At 37.4% G+C, this 22,729-nt stretch overlaps 1 protein-coding gene across 2 annotated transcripts in view; it reads right to left on the bottom strand.

Annotated features, from left to right (window-relative positions):
* The window catches only part of LOC115209908 (30S ribosomal protein S11), a 44,330-nt gene extending 23,798 nt beyond the window's left edge, over positions 1-20,532 (bottom strand). Inside the window, exon 1 of one of the 2 annotated variants that reach the window (XM_036501214.1) lies at positions 20,461-20,532. In XM_036501214.1, coding sequence (XP_036357107.1) covers positions 20,461-20,513 — 53 coding nt within the window. In that variant the 5' untranslated portion in view covers positions 20,514-20,532. Of the gene's footprint in view, positions 1-12,291; positions 12,441-20,460 lie in introns of those variants that run through there. The other variant, XM_029778503.2, reaches the window with a different exon arrangement.
* Between the last annotated feature and the right edge of the window lie 2,197 nt (positions 20,533-22,729).

The following is a 22,729-nucleotide window of genomic DNA, read 5'->3' on the forward strand; positions in this document are numbered from 1 at the left end:
AAGAGGTAAAATCTTTGAAGAAATGGAAAGTCTTCTTTCTCTTTAGATTGTTAGGCTGAATCGTCAGTGTGCTACTATTAGTCAAGAAATCATTCACAAGAAAGTGTTGTCTTTGTTTGAGGACCTGAAGAAAAGATATCCAGATGAGAAAGATGTAGAGTTCAAGGCAAGTCAAGGATGGTTCATGAGATTTCAGGAATGAAGAAATTATCACTCCATTAAGAAGCAAGGTGAAAGTGCATCAGCTGACAATCAAACAACAGCGGAATTTCCTAATGCATTAAAGAAAATGAGTTTCTTCCCAAATAGATTTTTAACGTATTGGAAAAAATTGCCAGACTGTTCATTCATTTCCAAGGAGGAGAAAACTATTCCAGGCTGCAAGATCTCAAAAGAATGTATAACCATTATGTTGGGAAGTAATTGTGCAGGAGATTTCAAGTTAAAATCATTGCTTGTGTATCACGCACACAACCCACATGCCCTGAAGAACATACCCAAGGCATCTCTCCCTGTTATATGGGTGGCTAATTCAAAAGCATGGGTTACTGTTGTTGTTTTTGAAGATTGATTCTTCAATCATTTTATCCAAACAACAAGGTACTGTAAGGAGAAGAGGACTCCTTTTAAGGTTTTACCTATCTTAGATAATGCTCCTGGCCACCCGCAAAACATCATAGATTTTGACCCCAACGTTACTGTCATATACCTCCTTCCAAACATCACGTCCCTTCTGCAGCCAATGGATCAGGGAATAATTGCTATCTTGAAGCATTACTACATAAAGCGTATGCTGTAGCTAGCAATAACTGCAACTGATCTTGATGAGTCCATCACACTTTGTGACTATTGGAAGCAATACGGTATCTACAAGGCTGTACAGAACATAGCAGTGGCATGGAATGATGTACAGAGCATGGCTATGAATGGTGTGTGGAAGAAGCTATGCCTGCAATTCATGAATGAGATTAAGGGGTTTTGATAATGTTGCCATCAACAAAACGGTGGTGACTATGAGCAAAGAACTGGAAAAAGATTTGGAGGAGGAAATTTCAGAGATTTATTTGAAAAAGATAAGCAGCCCCTGATGAACAAGGATTTGATAGAACTTCACAAGCAGCAAAATAAAAAAGGAGTCACTTTACCATAAAGAAAATGCAGCAAGCAGTTTTTTAAGCACATCAAACAAGAACAGCCAGAGTCAGCTGTTGATGTTGACGATCTTTTTTAAAGATAGTTTTGTTCCCACAATAATTTTCTTCAATTAAAAATATTCTTTTCTACATTTTGAACAATTCAAATCATCGTTATATAGATACTTCTTTCAAAATTCTAATTTTGTTTTTCAACGCATCCACTTGTCATGTTTGACTTTTTAAAACTATGAAAGGTACGATGAAAGCAAAAAGTGGGAGTAAGACTTCTCTTTTCTTTAAATATGAATTACAATTGCTCCAGAATGTGGAATAGAATAAAATGACAAAAACACGACAAAAGTTTAAAAAAAAAAAAATCATTTTAGTGGGTAGTTGCTGTTCCAAAGGTATGATGGGAGGGAAGAACAGATGTTTTAAAAAAATGGATTTAATTTTTCTTTAAATGCAAATTACAAGTATTTCAGAGTTTGGGATACTATAAACATTTCTTACAGTGAAAATTATGAGAGGGGCGGGTTACATCCTCCCTGCTCCCAAAAAATGTAGATTACATGTTTCAGTATTTGAAACACCACAACATGTGGGAAATAATTTTAGTAGTCATGGCTGTTGTGAAGGTACGAGTGGTAGGTGGAAAAGTGGGTGCAACATTCAACAATCATGGATATCTGCTAACTTTCAGAGTTACAGATGTCATTGTTCTGAAGAATTAGATAAACCATGGCATGTTTCAATAGATTTGGATGCATCCATGAAGAAAGAGGAAGAATGAAAAATTAAAAGTTTAATAATGACAGGTGTTAACTCTCATTAGCATCTGTTAGTAATGGGAAGAACAACTTCAGGTCTGGTTGTTTTATTGGTATTTATCACTTTAAGAAATTTCAAGAAAGCCAAATCAGCTAATTTTCTTGCAAGAACAGTAAAGAATTGTAAAGAAATGAAAATTTACAGATCTACAATCAACTTTGTCCTTTATGTTTCTATGCTCTACAAAATAGTTCGATTAGCCATTTTTTTTTCTTTGAGCATCTTCAGTTATCCTTTCTCATGTATGCAACTTATCAACATGATTTAGAAATTTAATGAAGTAAGATTGCAAAAATTCATTGTGAACTGAATATTAATATAACGGGAATTGCCCAAAGTCCCACTGTGTAGAATCTTGGGCAAGTGTTTCCTACTATAGCCTCAGGCCAACCAAAGTCTTTTGAGTGGATTTGGTAGAAAGAAACTGAAAGAAGTACATCGTATATATGTGTGTGTGTGGGTCTTTGCGTCTGTTTGTCCCCGTACTAAGCGGTTTGGCAAAAGAGACTGATAGAATAAGTACCAAGCTTAAAAACAAAATAAGTACTGGGGTCAATTAGTTCAACTAAAATTCAAGGCGGTGCTCCAGCATGGCCACAGTCCAATGACTGAAACAAGTAAAAGATAAAAGATGGACATTTTTCTTTTGTAAGAAAAAAATATCGAAGATTAAAATTAGCTAGTTGTCAATCATCATCATCATCCATTTAATGTTCATCTTCCATGCTGGCATGGGTTCGATAATTTAACAAGAGCTGGGAAGCTGGAGAGCTGTGCCAGACTCCATTGTCTGCTTTGATTTGGTTTCTACAGCTGGACGCCCTCCTTAACACCATCAGTTTAACAGTGTACTAGCAGTATCGCCCGGCGTTGCTCGGGTTTGTAAGGGAAATAACTATATAAGCATTTTTAGAGAGTTATAGCCAAAAAATAGCAAAAAATGCATTAAAAATGGAAAAAATATGATGGTAAATTTTTTGAAAAATCGTTGACTCATCGTAGACATTTTTAGAGAGTTACTTCCCTTATATAATAGCGAAAAAATGCATTAAAATGGAAAAAAAACGATGGTAAATTTTTTTTTAAATCGTAGACTCATGTAGACGCTTTCTTAGCCATTTCTGTTTTGGTGTCTTCAAGCCATGAAGTCGTTGTTCTAAAAGAACGCTGGTCTCCTTGACAACGCATTACGACGTTGATTTCCTTGCACTCCCTTCCCCACAGGTGCAGGTGTGAGCGTGGATGCCAACTCCGCCGCCATCGACACACGAAAAATTATGCATTAAAATGGAATAAAAAATGATGTTAAATTATTTTTAAAATCGTAGACTCATCGTAGACGCGCGCTAATACTCAGACGGGCTCGATATGAATCACGACTATAAGCTACCCGAATTTGGTTAAACTGCACCGCAAAATGTGGGAGTAGTTAGGAATCTAAATCGAAGGGGACAGACACTCACACAACTACAGTTTTATATATATAGATATACATAGCGCAGTAGTGGTGAGATGTGACAGCAAAGAAAAGCATACATTCACTCTCTGCATGCAATTAGACTGGGAAAGTTCGTGAGGAACCCATTGACCCAATTTGCTGACTTTTCCGATAGCACACAGGTCTCAATGAATGGTTGAATGACCAAATCCAAGCTTCTCTGCTAGTTCCTCAACAGTTACGATGAGATTTTGTTCCACCAGGGTTTTCAGGATGTCCTTGTCGAGTTCTACAGATCTTTCAGGATGAGGCTCGTCTTCTAGGCTGTTCCAATATAGCTTTGAAAAAAATAGCTGTTAAAATCGAAATGCACTCTTCAAAACTTGCACTATGAATAAGCCCAAGATAAAATTACTACCTGCTTTTATAGCAAGTTAATATAAGTAGTTTATCCCATTCCCCTCTGACTTTTAGTTCAAGCTGTTGAAAAAACCGCATTATTATATATATATATACATACATACATACATACATACATACATATACACACACACTCTCTCTCTCACACACATGCACACATTTATATTCTGTTATTCTTTTATGTTTCAGCCTTGAGGTTGTGGCCATGCTGGATCATGTGTGTGTGTGTGTGTGTCTCTGTCTGTCTGTCTGTATGTATATATGTATATGTATGTGTGTGAACAATAATATTTTCAACAGATGTGTTGCAAATGTATCTGATTGTTCTCAAGCTTCAATACTGTGTGTGTGTGTATGTGTGTGTGTGTGTGTATGTATATGTATGTATGTATGTATGTATGTGTGTATGTATGTGTGTGTGTATGTATGTATGTGTGTGTGTGTGTGTATGTATGTATGTATGTATGAGTGTATGTTTACTTTATTACTAACACAAGCCAGTACGGTTATTTAATGTAAAGTCTTCCTCAAATCACTATCTCTGGCTATTTACTCTCTTCCAAGAACATTTTCACTCACACTTATGTGTTAGCTTCCCATACATTTTACTCATGTATCTATCAGCGTGATAGAGAGAAACAAATATTACATCTAGTTTCACTTTATTCGTTGCCCACTGTGTGTGTGCATTTGCGTGTGGTGTAAACCAGACTAAGAAAAGCATTTGACACACACACCAGAATGTGAGTTTTCTGTAAATTTTGCTTAATTGGAGTTTAAATTTTAAAAACTGGACCTGGCATGACGCGATGCATTGTACTCTTAAAAATGGTAGGTAAAGTGTAATTGAAGAAATCCTATATTGTAGATTTGTATAACTCCCAAAGGGAGGCAGATAAAATCTGCCTTTTATAATAAGAGATACTGGGTGCTTCTTATGTGGCACCAACACTGGTGCTTTTTATGTGGCACCAACACTGGTGCTTTTTATGTGGCACCAACACCAATGGGGTCACCAAGTAACTTGTGAGATGAAGACCTCATTGCAGTTTGAAAAAAAAAACAAAGACTTTGCTGTTTCCAATATAAAGTGTATGTGCGATAGTGCTGATTTTACAAATACCAGCATTGTCAAAGATTGTCGAAAATAGAAATGTACTGAAAAACATGTTAGTTACATCAGTAAAAACAAAAAAATTGTATGGTGAGTCATATTTAAATAATAAATAATAAGCTAGAAAGAAATGAAGAAAATTTATTTTAGTTTCAAACTCCCTGGGAAATAAGACATGCATTTAAATGATTAAGAAATGTTTCAACATAACAAAACACATACCATGTATCAAAAACATAATACTTTGAAAAATCAATCATAGTTAATTTAATTACAAGAAACATAAATTTAGTGTTCAAGCTATCAAAAGATTTAGTATTCCCAAGCCAAATATAAATTTAACTAAAGTATTTACTTAAACTTTAATATTTTGTAGCTTTTATTTTTTACTCATTTCAGTCATTTGACTGTGACCATGCCGGGGTACCACCTTGAAGGGTTTTTTTAGTTGAATAAATCAACCCCAGGACTTTTTTAAGCCTAGTACTAATTTTATTAGCATCTTTTCTTGAACTGCTAAGTTACAAGGAATGTAAACACGCAACACCAGTTGCCAATTACTGGTAGGGAACAAACACAGGACACAAAGAAATATATAGATACATTTATACAGTGGGCTTCTTCCAGTTTCCATCTACCAAATTCACTCAAGGCTGTGGTCAGCTCAAGGTTATAGTAGAAGACAGTGGCCCAAAATGCCATGCAGTGAGACTGAACAAGGAACCATGTGGTTGGGAAGCAAACTTCTTACCACACAACCACGCCTACACCTATATCTTTTATCTTGTTTCAGTCATTGGGCCATGGCCATGCTGGGGCCCTGAGTGGTTTAGTCAAATGAATTATCCCAGTGCTTATTTTATTCTTAAACCAGGTCACTCTTTTTGCTGAACTGCTACTCACAGGGACATAAACAATGCAACACTAGTTGCCAAGCAGTGGTGGAGGACCAACACAAATGCACACATACACACCACCATCATCATAGTTTAATGCCTGTTTTCCATGCTGGCATGGGTTGGAAGTGTGACAGGAACTATCCAGACTCCAATTGTCTGTTGTGGCATGGTTTCTATGGCTGGAAGCCCTTCCCAATGCCAAACACTTTGCAGTGTGTGCTGGGTGCTTTTTATGTGCCACTGGTATGTGGGGGAAACTTTTTTCAGGGATTTTCCTGTTTTTTTTAAACCACAGCCTTCCAAATGTGGGTGGGTGGGGGCTGTGCATCTTTGTATGAAAAATGTTTTGTAAACCCTTTTTTTACACCCCATCGCTCATCATCCCACTCCAAACCTATTTTGACCAATTTTTTTTTTTTGCATTTCAAAACCATGGAAAGACCATTTTCGATGAAACATTTTTTAAAAATTGCTAAAAGATTTTTTAAATTGTTAATTTTTTCTGAGGGGAAAGTGATTTAAGGGTGATTTGGCTGTTGCTTCTAGTATATCCAGAGACAACCCACCTTGCATGTATTGATGTTTTTCAATACTTTTCCCCCATAAATACATTTATATGCTATAAAAAAGAAAATTTGAGAAATTATGAATTTTTTGCAACCCCACTCCCTGCCCCCAATTGTTTTTGTTTAGTAATTAAAATATTGTTTTCTTGGTGTAAGTTATGGACACATAAGAGGTGCAGCAATATCAAGGGAAGGCTAACTGGGAAGATAGTTTTTGTGAGTAGCAAATGCTCAGGGGTAATAAACATTGAAGATGTACAGGAAACAGATTCCATCACATGCCAGGGGAAAAAACTAGAAGTAGTTGATAGCTTCTGTTACCTAGGTGACCAAGTCAGTAGCAGGGGGTGGATGCTCTGAAAGTGTAGCTGCTTGAATAAGAATAGCCTGGGCAAAGTTCAGAGAGCTCCTACCTCTGCTGGTGACAGAGTAAAAGGTAGACTGTATGAGGCATGTGTGCAAACAGCCATGCTACATGGCAGTAAAACATGGGTTGTGACTGCTGAGAACATGTGTAAGCTGGCAAGAAATGAAACTAGTATGCTCCACTGGATGTGTAATGTCAATGTGTAAGTGCCCTGAGAGAAAAGTTGGACATAAAAAGCATCAGATGTGGTGTGCAAGAGAGACGACTGTGTTGGTATGGTCATGTGTTGCATATGGATGAGGACAGCTGTGTGAAAAAGTGTCACACCCTAGCAGTTGAGGGAACCTGTGGAAGAGGTAGACCCAGGAAGACCTTGGATGAGATGGTGAAGCACAATCTCCGAACATGGGCCTCACAAAGGCAATGACAAGTGACCAAGACCTTTGGAGATATGTTGTACTTGAGAAGACCTGGCAAGCCATGTGATACTGTAACCATGGCTTAAGCCAGTGCAGCATAACCAGCCAATTTAAAAGTACCCTTCAATCATTGGGCAATAAACTTTGCTTGCAAAGACTTGTTGAGTCAAGTGAAGTCAGTGTCGTGGCTGATGCCAGTACCACCTGCAAACGTAAGAGGCTAGATATTGTTTTTATGGACAGACAAGAAAATGTATGTACCAGCATAGAAGTCAACAGCATTTATTGAAGTGAATATCTTTTTAGAAATCAATGAGAAAGAGAATAACTTTTGACAACTCTCCCTCAAAACCTTAGTTTCCATATCTAGGTTATAAATTCATTTACACCAATAATAACTGGTACATTTGATTTTGTGAGTAAATGTCTAAGTGACAATCTTGGTTGGCTGGGATTTTCAGGAAAAGAACTCAACCAGCAAACTCACACATTACAAATTCAACCTGTAAGTGAAGCAGTAAAAATATTAAAGATTTCTCAAGTTCAAAACGTGAATTTGTTTTTGATATCTACATTCCATCAATGGAGCTTTGTTAGAAACCAACACCTTCCTAACAGAAAGATTTCAAATAATTAAAAGTAGGAGACTTCCCCCACCACCACCACCATCCACACAATCATTAATATATATAGTTCACTGATGAAAAAATATCTTTTTATTTAATATAAAGTGTAAATGCTTTAAGAGGAGAACTGGGTATAAGAGGCATCAGATGTTGTAAGCAAGAGAGAAGACTGCACTGGTATGGTCATGTGATAAGTATGGATAAGGACAGCTGCATAAAGAAGTGCCAAGCTCTAATTGTGAAGGGAACCTGTGGAAGGGGTAGACCCAGGAAGACACAAGAAAAAGTAGTGAGAAAGGATGTACGGATGCTGGGCCTCTCTGGGAAAATGGCAAGAGACTGGATGTCGTGGCAATTTGCTGTACTTGAGAAAACGTGTCAAGCTATGTAAAATGGCTGTCATCCATACATACAGGCATAATCTTTACAGGTATTGGCACCCAGCACACACTGTAAAGTGGCTGGCGTTAGGAAGGGTATCCAACTATAGAAACCAAAGAATCGGGACAGCTCCCAGCTGGCCAACTCCATGTCAAATGGTCCAACATATGCCAGTATGGAAGACGGATGTTAAATGATCATGATGAACAATCATTTAATATTGGTTAATATCTAGTTTAACACCCGGCCACCAAATAAAAAGAAAAGTGTAATAGATGTACAAAAATGTGTAGTAAACAAATCTGAAAACCAAAATTTGTGCAAACGAACCAGGTGGGGTGTGGAGATATATAAATGTCTTTCAAACAGCATAGATTACAACTATAAAGAAACTTGTGGGGAAAATCCTTTTCCAAAGCAGTGGGGTGAGGATTTTGGCAAAATTCACATGATCCAATTTTTTCCCTCATAACTTTCAAGAAAATGAGTATCTTTTAATGAAAGTTTATACAAATACCTTTTAAACGGCATAGATAATATAAACAAATTTATGAGGATAAGTTTTCCAGGAATTGGGAAGAGAAGTTTCGGATCAGGAAGACCACATACTCCTCCAGACCGATTTTTGCACTTAAAAACTATAGGAGGAGCCTTTTGGGTCTAAAAAAAATTGTAGATATTTTCAGAGGGAACAGTGTGATTTAAGGGAGATTTAGCTGTTGTTTCTAGCATACCCCAAGACAACCCTCCTCGCTTCTTTTTTCCTCACACATGTATTGATGTTTTACAATATTTTTCTCCCAATAAACACATTTATACCACAAAAAAAATTTGAAAATTTATGATTTTTTTCAACCCCCACTCCCTGCTCCTGTTTGTTTCTGTTTATAATTGAAAATATTGAAGAGCCTGAGGTAATTTCAAAATAAGTTTGTAAAAGATAATTAATTTTAATAGTATACTTTTCCGTTAGAAAACGTTTTTTTCTTAAGCGTACATGGCCTCAATTAAGGTAGGAGTAAAATTTAAATTACCATTTTTTTGTTGATGCTTATATCCCACTAATGGACCGCGCGTGTGGTCCATTAAAGGGGGAGGGGAGTAAAACAAACAAAAATATTTCAAACCGTTTTTTTCATAAAAAGATGCTCATCATTTCGAAGGCTGTAGGGAAAAACAAATGAAAAGATCTCCATCGAGACGGAGAAATTTCAACTTATGTGGTCTTCTTGAGCCGAAACTCCTCTCCCCACCCCTCGGAAAGCCCCCCCCTCCCCTTCTTTATAATTGTAATCTATGCCGTTTAAGAAGTATTTGAATAAACTTTCATTAAAAGACACCGATTTTCCCGAAAGTTACGAGGGAAAAAATCGGATCGTGTGAATTTTCCAAAACTCCTCTCCTTCGGAAAATTTTTCCTTTCCCCACAAATTTCTTTATAATCGTAACCTATGCCGCAGTTAATGTTTACATCTTGACCTGGAAATGAAAATCCCCCCCCCCCAAAAAAAAAACTGGAATGGGTGTAAAACAATGTGTAGGAAACGAATATGAAAAAAAAAATACGCGCAAAGTAACAGGAGGACTTTGGAAAATTTACAAGATCCGAGCTTTTCCCTCGTAACTTTTAGGAAAATGGGTTTTTCTCAATTAAATTTTATAGAAATACCTTTCAAACGGCATACATTACAATTATAAAGAAATTTGTGTGGAAAATCTTTTCCAAGGGGGTGGGGAGAGTACCTCGGAAAATTCATAAGATCCGAGTTTTTCCCTTGTAACTTTTAGGAAAATGTTGTTTTTTTTCCCAATGAAATTTTATATACCTTTCAAACGGCATACAATATGATTATAAAGTAATTTGTGTATATATATATCATATACATATACACAGACACACACACATATAGTTAAGAGGGGATAAACTCGAATCTTGTAAATTTTCCGAAGTCCTCTCCCCACACCCTTGGAAAATATTTTCCACACAAGTTTCTTTATAATCGTAATGTATGCCGTTTGAAAGTTATTTCTATAAAATTTCATTGAAAAAAACTCATTTTCCTAAAAGTTACGAGGGAAATGCTCGGATCTTGGGAATTTTCCTAAGTCCGCTCCCCCACTCTCCCGTTGCTTTGCGCGCATTTTTGTTTTCATATTCGTTTCCTACACATTGTTTTACACCCATTCCAGTTTTTTTTTTCTTCTTTTTTTGGATTTTCATTTCTGGGTCATGATGTAAACATTAACCAAAATTTCTTTAATAGATATCCATTTTCCTGAAAGTTACAAGGGAAAAAATCGGATCGTGTGATCTTTCATCTCTTCACCCTACGGTTCGTTTGCGCAAATTTTGGTTTTCAGATTCGTTTACTACACATTTTTTTTTTTTTTTTTACACCTATTACACTTTTTTCTTGTTCTGATGGCAGGGAATTTAACTTGAGTTAAACTTTAATATCTTTAAAAAAAAAAAAAACATCTTCATATTTATATTTTCTTTGTATATACAATACTTACATGAAACAAAACAAAGAATACAACACATTTATTTTTACTCTTCGGGTCTGTGATAGCAGTTTATAATGCCATGTCTACAAACTTGATAGTTCTATGCATACAACTACTGACTGTAAAGTTGGATATGACAGCAATGGATGTTGGATTAATAATCAAGAGTATGATGGTCTCAGTTCTACATGGGACTCAACATGAACTCATAACAGATCGACTTTTGCTTTTTAACTAAATACACAGACTAAGAAAAAAAAGTTTTTATGACAGCTAGTTTAAGAAGAGTTGTTTCCCTTGGATCTGTAAAGGGTGATTAATTAGTATTGATGCTTTTTTAAGGTACTCTCGGCGTTAAATGAACAGTAATCAAATTTCTTACGTTTTGTTTCTCCAAAGTTTCACCATTTAATTCATAAGGTCTTTTAAATTAATTATGCTACAAGACCTCAGATTTATAAGAAGACCTAACTGCGTTTTGGCACATCAAATTCGTGTACTATTTATTTCAACATGCTTTAATGAGTGACACAATATATATAGTCAATTTTAAAAGGTATACGATAAATTAAATGAACTATAGTTTTGGAATGTATACACGACTCATCAGTTTAGCAACAAAATTAATTTGGATGTTATGATGTGAATGCAACCAAATTCGTTCGGTGTTTTCTCATTCAACTTTCGTCAAACTTCAAGACAGGTCTACACTATCAATACGATAGTGTCATATAGGGAGTTGATTCGGAGAGACAATGCATGCAATTAGCTGATAAAAATTCCTTAATGAATTAAAAGCAACGAGCAAAACGACAATGAAATCAGTTCTTAGAAATTTTTAGAAACAAAACTGTGGATCCGATCGTTAAAGCCGAGAGTAGCATACGTTTCAGGCTTATTAAACCATCTCAGCTAATTAAACTTGTAAACTTTTTTTTTCTTCTTTGAAAATTACCTTTACATAATTTTTTTATCGTTAATTGTTAATATTAAATATATAAGACTTAAAGTTTTCTTGACCAGCCTCGGTTAAGCAAACCTATGATGAAAGGCATTTTGTCCATAATTATCCCTTCTTTTTCTCAGGAATATAGTATCTAGAACTACATTATGTAAAGTATCCTTCCTGCTTATTTAAGACGGAAAACAAGCTGTATGGCCATTCAGCGGACCTGTATGAGTTCAACATAATAAATTACACCTATACGTTCAACGACCCGTAGCAAGTACTACTATATGGTCGTTAAGGTAGTAAGATGTGTTATTTGACTGCTCCAACTGAAAACGATAACAGCTAAACGTTAAATTAAGAAAAATTAAATCGTGTGAAGACTGTTATTAATGACATGAGTAAATACCAGCTGTTAAAACTATTCTTCGGTTTGTATTTACAACAGACTAAGAGAGATATTGTAAAGGACAAACACGATAAAGTTTACTAAGAGAATTTAGTCAATAACAATATGCCCTTCAACAAGAATACAACTAATATTCAAAAACAAAAGATAAATAAGGCATAATAATGGAAATAAGAGCATTTATCAACTTCAGTAAATAATTGAGTAATAATAAAATAGTAACAATACCTTTTTTACATAAATATAGTTTCTACAAAGATATCACATTCGGTTTGAGTAACTACGGTGCTGGTTAAACTAGTTCCTATGTAAAATAGATCCGCAGCAAACTAAATACTGTAGTAATAAAATATTTGGATTTACACACGTATGGGCAATATTTTTCGAGAAGCCTGCTGCATATGTAAGCTCATCATCAAGTGGGCCCCACTATTAAAAATATTCCTTATTATTTTTCAAGGTAATTTTTCGTAAGGCATACCATTCAGAAAATGCTGCGGGTCACAATTTCTCCTTGACTATTGTAGATAATTAAGTTTATAACAATTCGACAAAAGTACTTTATAGTATTTTTTATATTTTTTTAAAGATGACATTTGTTTTAAATTTTCCCTTTGGCAGAATTCTGCTATATAACGCCTCGTAACTTTCTTATTTTTTGGAATTCTCAGAAAATTTTTCTGTGTTTCTGTTCTATACACGGGGCTTCATATGATTATGCAAAAACCAAACAAACAAACAAAAAAAACGATTTTGCGTGTGATTTAAGGGCTGTTTAACTGTTATTTTTAGCACATTTCGCAACCACCTGATACACTCTAAGTTTCTTATTCACTCTCACGTATTGATGTTTTTGAATAGCTTTCTCCCCGTAAATACATTTAATGGTCTATCGCTGGGATTTAAGCAAAAATTCGAACTGTCCGTATTTGAAACTGATTTTTAAAAAGAATGCGAAAATTTTAAAGTCGGAATACAGAAGAAAAGTTTTCTTTTTCATAGTCGGATGTGTTCCCGTATAAAGAATACAAATAACCAAATATATTCTGAAAATTCCAAAAGATAAAAATGTTATGAGAGATTATATGGCGTACTTAAAGCAGAATCCCGCCTCCTCTTTTTATCAAATTAAAATTGTCAGCAAAATAAATATTAGAAGTTTGGGGGAGGGTTATCTGAATGAGTTTTGTCCTAGGTGGGGTTTTGTCCGGTTCCCATAAGTTGTGACTTTTTTTCCTTTGACTTTATTACCAGCCACCATAAATTAATTGTAACTTTTTCCCTGTGACTTTATTAGTGACTTTTTTCCTATGACTTTATTACCTGTCACCTACATGAATATGATAGATACATACACACACGCGTGTTTGTCCTCCACAAGCGCTTGACAACCGCTGTTGATTTGTAGCCATATTTCTTTACAAGTCCCATTACTGTCAAACTGGAGCACGTGCGTTTGTTTACATTTGAAGAAGGGTACGAGTCGCGTAAGACTGGACCCGGTGCGCGCACACGCATCGAGCATTACCTACTCTTTCTCTTTCTACTGACAGAATAGAACACATTTCGCTGTCGACTGCAACCAGCGAACAAAGTTTTTGTCATTACACGCCCCATGGTACACGGCTAGACGGCCACGACAATTGGTGACAGACTGACGTTATTAGCATACATCAAAACAAATTCGGCTGCTATTTCTAACAGCTCGGTGAAAAATATCTCTTGACCGAAGTTGTACAAGGTCTGTGTTTGCTCCTTGTTTTCAGTTTCTCCAAAGACCCAACTGAACTCTCGTCTTTAACTTCAGCTGAACAGTTCCCAGTCCTACCCTGGTCGTGCAGACCTGATCAAAGGAGTTTATTTTTAACCAGACGTAAATAACCCTTTACTTCATAGAAATGTAGGGGCTCGCTATTAACTTAGTTTTTGCAGTGTTGCGCCAATCAGCTCATTTGCATACGCAAGTCGCTGTAGGATCGACTACCTACGACTGGCTTGCGCGTTTGCGCGCACCGGGTCCAGTCTACGCGACTAGTACCCTGTTTCCCTAGTGGATCTGTGCATCGGGTTGTAGTACATTGCCTGCCAGGTGGAAAGTAATTGGTGTGTGTCCATTGAGTCGGTGACTTCCTTCCGTTCGTGTTGTGTGAGAATGGAACTGAAAACTATGCATCGTGAAAGTTCATGTCCTGTAATTCTTGTTGATGCGACTGGCATGGACTGTAATTGTTTTCAAGAGGTCATGCGATGCTGAAGCAGTAAGTCTTTGAAATCGAGCTCACCAAATGTAATGGATAAGGTAACAGAGACTGCAATTCCGTAGCTCGGGGGTCAGCAATTGTGACAGAGTTGTGTTCGAATCACGTTTTGGGTAACCAGTTGTATCGTTGTGGTTGATGTATGCTAATAACGTCGGTCTGTCACCAATTGTCGTGGCCGTCTAGCAGTGTACCATGGGGCGTGTAATGACAACTTTGTTCGCTGGTTGCAGTCGACAGCGAAATGTGTTCTATTCTGTCAGTAGAAAAAGAAAGAGTAGGTAATGCTCGATGCTGACAATAGAGAATGTGAAAGTGGCATTGTCACTTCTTCACTTCGGCCGACTGTAGAAAAAGAGATATACCACCGTGATAGCTATTGTTTTCATGAGGTGTAATTGTAGACCCGGGAAGGTTGAGTCAAATGGAAAACACATCAATTGACTGAGCAAAGCCATGTGGTGAAAGTGATTCAAAGAACAATGCAGTTGATTCGTAAGCGGAAATTTACTGATTTAGGTTCGAATTTAATCTATGTCCAAATGAAGTCACTATATATGTATAAGTAGCTAGAGTTCGTTCTAACCATTTCTCTTATTTCTGTAAAATGCACTTCTGTTTTGAAAATTGCGGATGCAAAATTTCAGAGAAGGGAATGGAAATATTAATTGTGTGTGGTAGCAATTTGTTTCTTGTTTTGTTTTTTTATTTGATTCAGACTCTCGATGTTATGATTACAAATTCAAAAACCATTGAAAACAAAAAAAAAAAGACAAAAAATATTAAACATTTGACAAAATTTTACTTGCATGGGTTATTTCCGTGTGTAGAAGACAATTTTGTAAAGGTATTTTAAAACTCCGAAAATCATACATGTTACAAGATCCGAAAGGCGCATGGAGAAAAGAAAGAAATGCAAATTACTAAGATACAAAGAAAGAAATCTATATATATAAAACTGTAGTTGTGTGAGTGTCTGTCCCCTTCGATTTAGATTCCTAACTACTCCCACATTTTGCAGTGCAGTTTAACCAAATTCGGGTATCTTATAGTCGTGATTCATATCGAGCCCGTCTGAGTATTAGCGCGCGTCTACGATGAGTCTACGATTTTAAAAATAATTTAACATCATTTTTTATTCCATTTTAATGCATAATTTTTCGTGTGTCGATGGCGGCGGAGTTGGCGTCCATGGTCACACCTGCACCTGTTTGCTTCTCCCCCTTCTTCCCTCCTTCGTGAAGCTGTGGGGAAGGGAGTGTAAGGAAATCAACGTCGTAAAGCGTTGTCAAGGAGACCAGCGTTCTTTTAGAACAACGACTTCGTGGCTTGAAGACACCAAAACAGAAATGGCTAAGAAAGCCCGAATTGGCATCTATAAGGGAAGTAACTCTCTAAAAATGCTTATATAGTTATTTCCCTTACAAACCCGGGCAACGCCGAGCGATACTGCTAGTTAATAATAAATATAAAGTTATACAGATTCCCATGAATTTGAGGCTAAATTAAACAACAGAACACATTTTATGAACTTCATAAAACACATTTTTGAAATCATACAGGATAATACTGTCTAATACATTTTATGAATGTCATAAAAGTATTACTGGTGTTGTAACGTCGCCAACAAAATTCATGCAAATATGTTGAAAACAAATTATCGGACGTTCCATGCATCCTCCGATAATTTGATTTCACGTTACTCCACATCCTTTCCACGGTGTTTGTGTGGATTGAGGCATCGTTGGGATCCACAAAGGTGACACTGTGGTTGACAGTGAAATAGTTTGGTAGGCTATTATATGCTCTCCAGGAATCTGTGACAATCTTAGTTCCTGGCAAAACATGGCGGGTAATAATAGGCAACAATGTTGCTGCACTTCTGTGTTCCACAGGAACTAAGACACATCTCAGTCTTTCCCGTTCAACCATTCCAAAAACCAAATGGCTTTCTCGATAACTACCACGATATTTTCTGTGCATGAACTTGGATTCGTTGATCTCTACAACATCTTCTCCAAGTTGCACAGGGTGGTCAAAACACCACATAGCACATCATCGCGGAAGTAATTGTACCAGTTGACAATTGCCTCTGGTCCAATTCCAACTTCACTCATCACAACACTGTTTACATTCAGTTTTCGAGGAGACGAGTCAATGGTAGGTGTGAACCCGAGAAAAACGAGTCCTGCCTAATGCTATGAAATTGCCTGCAAACAGTACACCTCCACATTTTCCCATCGGATACTGTATTGCACGATGCAAGGTGCATCCGCTCATTACAGCATTCCAACGAATTGTGGATCAATCCAACAGATGCCAGGAATTGGTTTGTTGAATCCGCGTTACTCGTTATGACAAAAATGTCTCGCTGATTGTGAGATCTTTGAGTTATGTCATCAACGGAAAGGACAGATTCAACAATCCTATATCGCCCAGCCATAGTGGACGATAATGGAAAAGTATATGATGTAATTGTCTTAACAGGAATTGAAAAAATGTACAGGAGAGTCTGTTGCCAGATGTGTGTATGTGTGTGTCCTTGTGAGTCTGTGTTTGTGTGTACAGGCGTGTGTGTGCAAAATTTTGTCTGTGCTTGTGTCTGTGTGTGTGAGTGTGTTGTGTGTACAGGCGTGTGTGTGCAAAACGAAAATAAAATGAAAGATTTTAAGTTCCCACTGTCTCTGCATCCTGATTCATACTAACAAGATTTGAATTACGAGCCTGTATTTATATAATACATTTCAAAAACAAATAATATAAACGAAACAGAAAATTAATAAAAACGTATCAATGAATCTGATCATAAAATCGCCAACAAACATAAAAAAAATTAACCGAGAGAAAGAAAAAGTTAGCAGCAGGAACAAAATTCTAACACTCACAGACACAGATACACACACACACACACACGAAACGCCAACTTCAAAAGAACTTCCCCGATCCAATCGCGCTCTCTCTGTTTCGCTTGTACGCTGACTTGAAAAAATACCCCCCCCTCCCACATATATAAAAAAAATTAAACTTCTACGGAAAGCGACAGTAACGGGACTTGTAACGAAAGATGGCCAGACTTAATCCTTCAAGTTGATGCTCCGGCTGTCTGGCAAGAGTTTTGCTTCCCAGCCACATGGTTCCGAGTTCAGTCGCACTCAGTGACACTTGAACAAGTGTCTTCTGCTATAGCCACGAGCCGACCAAAACCTTGTGAGTGGAATTGGTAGACAGAAACTGAAAGAAGCCCGCCAAATATACTCTTTACTCTTTTACTTGTTTCAGTCATTTGATTGTGGCTATGCTGGAGCACCGTCTTTAGTCGAGCAAATCGACCCCAGGACTTATTCTTTGTAAGCCTAGTACTTATTCTATCAGACTCGTTTGCCGAACCACTAGATTACGGGGACGTAAATACACCAGCATCGGTTATCAAGCGATGTTGGGAGGACAAACACAGACACACAAACACACACACATATACATATATAAGACGGGCTTCTTACAATTTCCGTCTACCAAATCCACTCACAAGGCTTTGGTCGGCCCGAAGCTATATTAAAAGACACTTGCACAAGGTGCCACGCATTGGGACTGAACCCGGGACCATGTGGTTGGTAAGCAAGCTACTTACCACACAGCCACTCCGTATACGTGTGTCTGTACTCCACTACAGCTTGACAATCAATATTGGTGTGCTTATGTCCCTGTAACTTAGTGGTTCGGCAAAAGCAGTAATAAAATTACCAGGCTTTAAAAGATAAAAACCGGGATCGATTCGATCAACTAAAATTTCTCAAGACAGTGCCCAGCATAGCCACCATCTAATGACCGAAACAAGTAAAAGATATACACACGCACAATTTTACAGTTAATTCAATATTGGAAATGCTGTAAGGGAGATAAATGTTGCTTTTCAATTCTTTCCAAATATATTTCTTTAGTCTATATTTAATTTTCTTGGTTTTGTGGATACTATCTAGAATCATAGTCAAAATTTAATCGATTCCTTTATGTTTTCTTACATTGATCGTTCATCCTGGTAGAAATAGCTGCCAAGTCTCCCACAAGACGTGTATTTAAGTTCATATAGACCTATATAAAAGGGTGGCCGTAATTAAGTCACAGAGAAAAAGTCACAATTAATTTATGGTGGCCGGTAATAAAGTCACAGAAAAATGTCACAATGCCATCATATGATGGCATTACATGTATATGAAAAAAAATCACGTTTTGTTCATATCTTAAACACAGTAAGGTTTTCAAACGAAAATAAGTCAGTCATTTATTGACAGTACATGACATGTACTGATTGAAAACAGCTTACATAATATCGTGGCGTGCTTGTGTGTCACTGTGTGTGTGTGCTTGTGAGTCTGTTTGTATGAATAGGCGTGTGTGTGCAAAACGAAAATAAAATTAAAGATTTTAAGTTCCAAATGTCTCTGCATCCAAGGGCATCCTGATTCATACTAACAAGAATTGAATTACGGGCCTGTATTTATATAATACATTTCAAAACAAATAATAAAAACGTATCTATGAATCTGATCATAAAATCTCAAACTTAAAAAAATAAACCGAGAGAAAGAAAAAGTTAGCAGCAGGAACAAAATTGTAGCACACGCACACACACACACACACGGAACACCAACTTCAAAAGAACTTTGCACATGAATAGAATAGCTTAGATCTGCACACTTATGAACTATAACCTGAAAGAGTTCTTCGTAGGTGGCACAAGTCTTGTTTGGAAGAAGAGTGTACACTGAAGTATTACTGAAAGGGACATAGATGATAGATTTTTTTTTTTTTTTTTTTTTAATATTTGGAACCAAAATAAAGTTGTCATCCATATAGAGAGTATCAGCACCAGCAAGGAGTATGGTACCATTGCTGGTACCATACACTAGAATGCGGTTGTTTGCTTTTGGTCCGTTATCACAGAGTAAAGAACTCCTCGGGATTAGGACCAACTGTCATAGTATAGTCAGTAGGGAGTTCACCTAAATCTTTTAGCAAACGTGGTACAGGAGTAGACCGCTGGTTCCGCAGATTTCGTAACTTATTAATTTACCATCAGTTCTACATATTCCTTTACATAGACTGATCGACGTATTAACCTTAAAGAAGTGAGAACTCGACAGTTAACCTTTCTGTTAATGAAAGACGCAGAAACAATGGTAAGGTTATCCTGCGTTTTTTTTTTGGGGGGGGGGCGGGAGATTCCTGTTTCTTTTTTTCCTGTGACTTTTTTTTTTTTTTTTTACCTGGATTCGTGTAAGAGATCCTTGAATATAGTGGGCTACGTCCATTTTATATAGTTTGTTATTTTGTTTGGCAACTAACGACACAGGATTAAACAACTATTTCTTTTCTCTTTCTAGTTTTATTACTAATTCGAGGAAAGAGAGTAAAAAGAATTATATATACAAAAGAAACACTTTATTTTTGTTGTTGCTCCTGAATTTTTTTTTTTTTTGTAGATTTTTCATCTTTTTTTTGCATGTTTATATTTTTTGCGTCACTTAACTAAAAAGTAAATAATAATAAATACAAAAAATATTAGTTAGATGTTCTTGTGTGTGTGCGCGCGCGCGCGTTCGCACGTACTCTCTTATACACATATTCTTTTATTTGTTTCAGTCATTTGACAGCGGCCATGCCGGACCACCGCCTTAAAGGGTTTTAGTCGAAGAAATCGACTCCAGGACTTATTCTTTGAAAGCCTAGTACTTATTCTATCGGCCTCTTTTGCCGAACCGCTCAGTTGTGGGGTCGTAAATATACTAGCATCGGTTGTCAAGCAATGGCGGGAGGACAAACGCACACACACACAAATAAATAAAAATACAGTACAGTCGCCACAGCCAGAGATGATGACCAGTCCGAGACCAGCGACACAGAGGAGGTAACCGACGACCCTAGTATCACCACCACAGACAATGACCAAACCATTATCGTCGACACCGGTGCCCCACACCATATGTTACCACCGCCGGCAGCATCTACGCCAACCATATGATAAGAGATGAAAGCCACAGCGATAACAACCGCAGAGATGATCTAGGTAATTTACATAATTTAAAGAAAAATATCTAAAAGAGGCCATTTGAATAACATAGACAAATATATGTCAACATGCAACATACATTCTTGACTTGTAAAAATTATTCCTGGCTGTAGAGTATGTGGCATAATTACCAAATGGCAATTAAGACCAGCGTCACTAAGAAGCTTACTTCCCAACCAAATGGTTCCGGGTTCAGTTCCACTGTGTGGCACCTTGGGGAAGTGTCTTCTACTTATAACCTCAGGTTTGAACCATAATGACATCAACACCGGTGATAACAATATCCCCAGGCCCAAATAGCTACCTCCCTAGATTGTAAATATATCGGATCTTTGAAACGACGCTTCCGCAACCACCAGTCATCTTACAGAGTCCCTGAAAGACGTTTTGTCTCTGGCCAGCCATGTGTGGCACCTCTAAGATCAAGAGAACCCATATGATATCAGATGGAAGATCATAGAACATCCAGGCCCATATATTAATGGGAGCACACGATACAAAATCTGCATCGCAGAGAGAACCAAAATTCTTACGAACTATGCTAAGCAGAGCGCGTTAAATAACGGTAAAGAAATTTTTTTAAAATGTGTTCATTTCAAGCGCTACCTGCTGGAAAACTGGATCTCCCGTTTGCTGGTTATGAGACCGTAAAGATTTTGATTATAGCTTCTAATTATCCTCTAGTCCAAGGGAGATAACTCTCCTCAATAACGTTTTTATAGGTCAGCCATTGGATCTTATCCTAGCGCTTCCTCACGTCCGCGAGGTGAAAAGTAAAATTTTGTCTTTGTATGGAGTCTGATGAGCTATTCACAAAACCATTGGTCACTCTATGACTAGAATTTAACTTTTTGTTTTAACACACACACACACCAGAGTAATCGCATAAATGTGAAACAAGGTGGAAAAAATAGTACTCGAATACCAGAGGTAGAATAATATGCTTTATTAATAAAGCTGCTAAGATATCACAAAAACTTACTCAGAGTTTCACGTTCCCACTTGTCGGACAGTTTTGGTTGATATACGACGGGCTTCTTTCAGTTTCATTCTACCAAATCTACTTACAAGGCTTTGGTCAGCCTGGGGTTATAAATAAAAGGCACTTCCCTAAAGTGCCAGTTTCAAGAGATCTCTCTATTTGAAATTGAGGGGAAAATCATTTGGATCATCAACTGCTAAAAAGTTAACATATCTTCTAGCCAACGAGTGCATCGACACAAGTGTCCAGAAAGGTGGAGTCCCAAGCTACTTTGGATGCATTGGTACACATCAACGATCAGCTGTCATTACAGAGGCAAGGAGGAACCACAATTCACTCTCCGTTGTATGGCTAGATTGTGTTAATGCGTCCTCAGGCTCCCTACCAGCTCACTAAAGTGCATTGAAGTACGACCAAGTACCAACAGAAGTAAGAAAGAAAAAAATGTGAGTCTAGTTAGGTATAAACTAAAATTGATACGATTCCTAACTAGACTCAAATTTCTTCTTTCTTTATCATAAAGATAAATATATGTATATATAATGAAATTATTGTATACAGTGCTCAGGTGCACCACAACTTGTCAGAAAGTGCATATAAAGTACATGCAGTAATGTAGAAATGTCTGGAAAGTGAACATGCTTGTGTGTGTATGGAGGGGAGAAAATCAAGTGTAGTGTTGGCGAATCTCAGGAAGCATGGAACTTTTGAAGGATGCAGTGCTCCGACAACTAACAACCGATGCCAGCAGTTTGTTCCACGCTTCAGCAACTCTCAGCGTGAAAAAATGTTTCCTGAAGTCATGGGAGCTGTGCTGTTTTCTGACTTTGTAAATATGTCCACGGGTGTTAGATGGGTGGAGTTTGAAGAGGTGCTCAGAGTTATTGTTTGTGCGATGGTTGATAATTTTATGGGTGTCTTCCAAGTCAGCTGCCAGACGTCGGAGTTTCAATGTGTCCATGCCCAGGGAAGTAAGCCGTTCAGGATATGGCAAATGCCTGATGGAAGGTATTCTTTTGGTTGCACGTCGCTGAACAGCTTCCAGACGATTGATGTCCTGGGCAAGATAGGGGTTCCAGACCGGTGATGCAAATTCCAGGTGAGGTCTTACCATAGCTATATAAAGCCGCAAATAGATAGCCGGAGAGCGGCTCACAAAGGATTTGGTGAGTGATGCCAAGACACCCTCAGCCTTCTTGACAATTTTAGCGATTTGTTTTGTCCAACGCAAATCACTGTCGACAATAACACCCAGGTCACGTTCACTTGAAGACTTTTTGAGACTAGTGTTGTGGAGGGAGTAGGTGGACGCTGGGTTTCTCCTCCCAAAATGCATGGTGGTACATTTGTCCACAGCCA

The sequence above is a fragment of the Octopus sinensis genome, linkage group LG3, assembly GCF_006345805.1.
Source record: "Octopus sinensis linkage group LG3, ASM634580v1, whole genome shotgun sequence".
Classification (NCBI taxonomy): domain Eukaryota; kingdom Metazoa; phylum Mollusca; class Cephalopoda; order Octopoda; family Octopodidae; genus Octopus; species Octopus sinensis.